The 3,542-nt window shown below is 37.3% G+C and overlaps 1 protein-coding gene across 1 annotated transcript; it reads right to left on the bottom strand.

The window, feature by feature from the left end:
• Nucleotides 1-707: 707 nt before the first annotated feature.
• Nucleotides 708-1,572, bottom strand: LOC126726940 (uncharacterized). Its single transcript, XM_050432362.1, has 2 exons — nt 1,179-1,572; nt 708-1,075 (listed from the first exon to the last, which is right to left on the bottom strand). Exons 1-2 carry the CDS (start codon nt 1,326-1,328, stop codon nt 743-745), a joined length of 483 nt encoding a protein of 160 aa, XP_050288319.1. The 5' UTR covers nt 1,329-1,572; the 3' UTR covers nt 708-742.
• Between the last annotated feature and the right edge of the window lie 1,970 nt (nt 1,573-3,542).

A 3,542-nucleotide genomic window follows, 5' to 3' on the forward strand; every position in this document is an offset into this window, starting at 1 on the left:
GAAGATGTTAAAGTTTCAACAACTTTTTTGTTATAGTTCACTTGTTTAATGTATATGTCAAGTGTCAAAAACAATATTGGCAATTTCGGTTGGAAATGTGTATGTCTGAGCACTAGTGGACTAGTTGGTGGGTTTTAATTGGAAGATGTGTAAAGTCACAGGATGTGCCAAAAACAATGTTGGCAATTTTGTATGCATGTGACATAAAACTTTGTTAATGTCTCCACTTTTATTTTGTAAAGTCACTGAATAGGTTGCTCTTCTTTTATTTTGTGAAGTCACAGGATGTGCTTAATGACTCTTCACTTTTATTAATGTTAATGTGCATTGAAATAGGATAAAGTATTTTGTTGTGTTGTGCTTGTCTTGTGCTTTTGGTGGACTCTGTTTTTCTTGTCTTGTTCTTTTGGTGGATTTACACAGGTGTATGTATTCACACAACAAATCATGTGTTTGTGTAAAACATGTTCCATTTATAGGCAGGTGTGCAACAAATCATGTATATGTGTAAAACATGTTCCATTTATAGGCAGGTGTGCATTGACACAGGTGTATATATTGAACCAACATGTTCCATTCAAGTTATTATGTTATTAACATTTCCACATAACACTTTGTGCCAATATATATCAATCACAGGATGAAGTAAAAAGGAATAAAAAAATTATACTAAACAATATTTGCACAAAAACAACACTTTTCATTTCAATTACCCAATAACATTTCAACATCCCACCAAGTATCATGGCAGATTAAGGTTCCTCGCTCTTACATTATTGTTCACTGAGGCAAAACACAACAACAACATTACAAAAATGAAAAATAACCATGACAAAACTAATGCCATCTTGTACAATCTCTCACTCTCTCTAACTCTCTTAAGTTTCTCTCTAATTTCTACATAAAGCTCATGAGTTTCTCTTTCCCTCCGGTTACATCTTTCTTCCATTTCCTTAGTTGTCATTTCTCTTTGATTTGCAAGCTGCAGTTCATTCTCAAGCATACTTATCCTTTCACGGTCACTCTTACAAGTTTCGTTATCCACCCACTGAAAGAAGCCACATTTGGGACCAACCTGAGCATTACAATTATAACAATTAATTTCACAGTTCACAATTAATCACAACTAATAATTCAATTCAACTCAATTCAAATACAACAATGTAATTGTTACTTACATTAAATTGACTACAACCAACGAATCTTCTTCCATAGTTACCAGCTTTTCGACTTGTTCTTAGGGCACAATTCTCAAGGGTACATAAATGACCATCTCCAGCACGGTAGAAACCACTAGTTGTAGAGCCATTGCCAGTTGATGAAGACATAGCAAAAATTTGTTACAAGCTTATAGACCAACAAATCTGTTACGAGTGGCAAGAATCAACTCATCTAAATTTAGTAACAACTACTCATGCTACAACCACATTGTTAAAAAAGTTGATGGGCCACAGACCTTTATTTTAAAGTAATAAGAAAATGCAGATATATATTCATAACTGTTAAGCCAGTAATAAGAAAATGCAGATATAAACCAGTTCCATGGTTAAGCAAGAACCGAATTTGGAAGAAAGAATTTGGAAGAAAGACTATCCAATTTTAAAACCCACAGGAATTTTAACAAAGTGACCGTGCATATTAAGTGAGGAAGAAAGAAATACAATTATCACCGGGCATTTTAAAACCCACCACCGGCAAAAATGGGGTTTTAAAACCCACCACCGGCACCGGCATTTTAAAACCCACCACCGGCACCGGCATTTTAAAATCCACCGGCATTTTAAGACCCAATTCAGAACCCTAGATTTCAAAGATTAAAACGCAAAATCCTAATCTACTTGCAACGGCTGAACAGAACAGCAATAATCTTGATCTTCCTCAAATCGGTTTGCATGCACAACCTCAAGCTTTCAACTCCCAGTCAAGTGAAGCGAAGCGCGATACCCATGAGTGAGTCTTCCTGCCACAGATGAACGGAGAAGCTGTCTATCTCGGTTCGGTTTGCATGAACAATGGGAGTGAGTGAGTGAGTGAGTGATTTTGAGTGATTTTGAGTGATTTTTGGGAGTGACACTGAGTGATTTTTGGTGAGCAAGCGGATGAGAGTGACTGAGTGGTTTTTGGAAAAGTGAGTGTTTTGATCTGGATGGGAGTGACTTTGATCTATTTCCTATGTTAGAGTAACGGTGAGGGAGAGGTGGGCACACGGCACATAGACGGAGATAATCACAGGTGGGCAAAGTGTCAAAATTCAAACCACGGGTAGGCACTTAGAATTAGAGGTAAACCACAGGTGGGTAATGTGTAATTATCCCCAAAAAAAAAATTACCGCATTTGGTTTTCGATTTGGTCATTGTTGCATCTGACTTCGCATTTCCAAAGTATTTTGTAGCATAGTACAGATGTGAAAAACTATTCAAAATGGGATTATGGAGTAGTAGGATGAAATTCTTGTCTATGATAATTCTCAAAAAGGGTGTGAATTTTTGTGGGTTGTGTGGTTTATATGTCATATTTTTTTAAATCTCATGTCACATATTTTATTCATGAATGTCTTTTTATGGGTTTGTTTAAATTTAGATATTTACGTTAGTTCACTTAGAAATCCAAACTGAGGTCAATGAGTTTGTAACTACTTTATATTTTGTCCTTTCTATAAAAAAAAAAAATTACCTTGTATACACTGCACTTGATTGGTAGCTAGGTAATTTTATTATATCTAAACTAATTCACTCAATATATGAATTGTGTGATTCACATTTAGCACTCTATATCATGGATAAAAGGCCGTGTAAAAGTTTGTTATCTCACTAGGAAAATTTGCTTTCATGGAGTAGTAAGTTAAAGTCAGTCACTGCATGGTCACTCATTGTTTAAGCTGACATAAAAAAACTTTAGTGCATGCTTCGTATACATACATGTATAGATACACTTTGGTAGTAAGGAACTAGCAAGAATAGTTGTGTTGGGTAACATTAATTGGCAATGGTTATCACTCATATTGCAGGATCGTACTACCTCGTTGACTCGGGGTACGCAATAGGCAGTGCATTCCTCCCTCCACACAAGTCCACACACTACCATGCCCAAGAGTTTCGGGGTGCGAACCGGCAGTCTAGTACCCCACAAGAGTTGTTCAATTATAGGCATTCCTCATTACGGATGGTGATTGAACGATACTTTGGCGTCTTGAAGGCGAGGTTCCCGATCTTGACTGGAATGCACTCCTTCTCTATCTCTAGACAACGGCTGATTGTGACTGCTTGATGTGCACTGCACAACTTTATTCGCATGTATAACCGGGCGGATGAAATGTTCCATGTGTGGGAAGGATCATTTGTGCGTAACAGCGACGCAAACCTAGCAGGAGCTGCACGCGTAGGCAGTGGGGGCACTGAAGAAGCTTTTAATTCTCGGGCACAACGAGCAATGTCGGAGTATCGTGATGTGATAACTGTTGCTATGTGGGCAGATTACATTGTTCAATGATTGAGCTTTTTGGGAATAGATTGTAAATGTGGATGACATGGAACTTTGTATA

The sequence above is a fragment of the Quercus robur genome, chromosome 1 (assembly GCF_932294415.1).
Source record: "Quercus robur chromosome 1, dhQueRobu3.1, whole genome shotgun sequence".
Taxonomy (NCBI): domain Eukaryota; kingdom Viridiplantae; phylum Streptophyta; class Magnoliopsida; order Fagales; family Fagaceae; genus Quercus; species Quercus robur.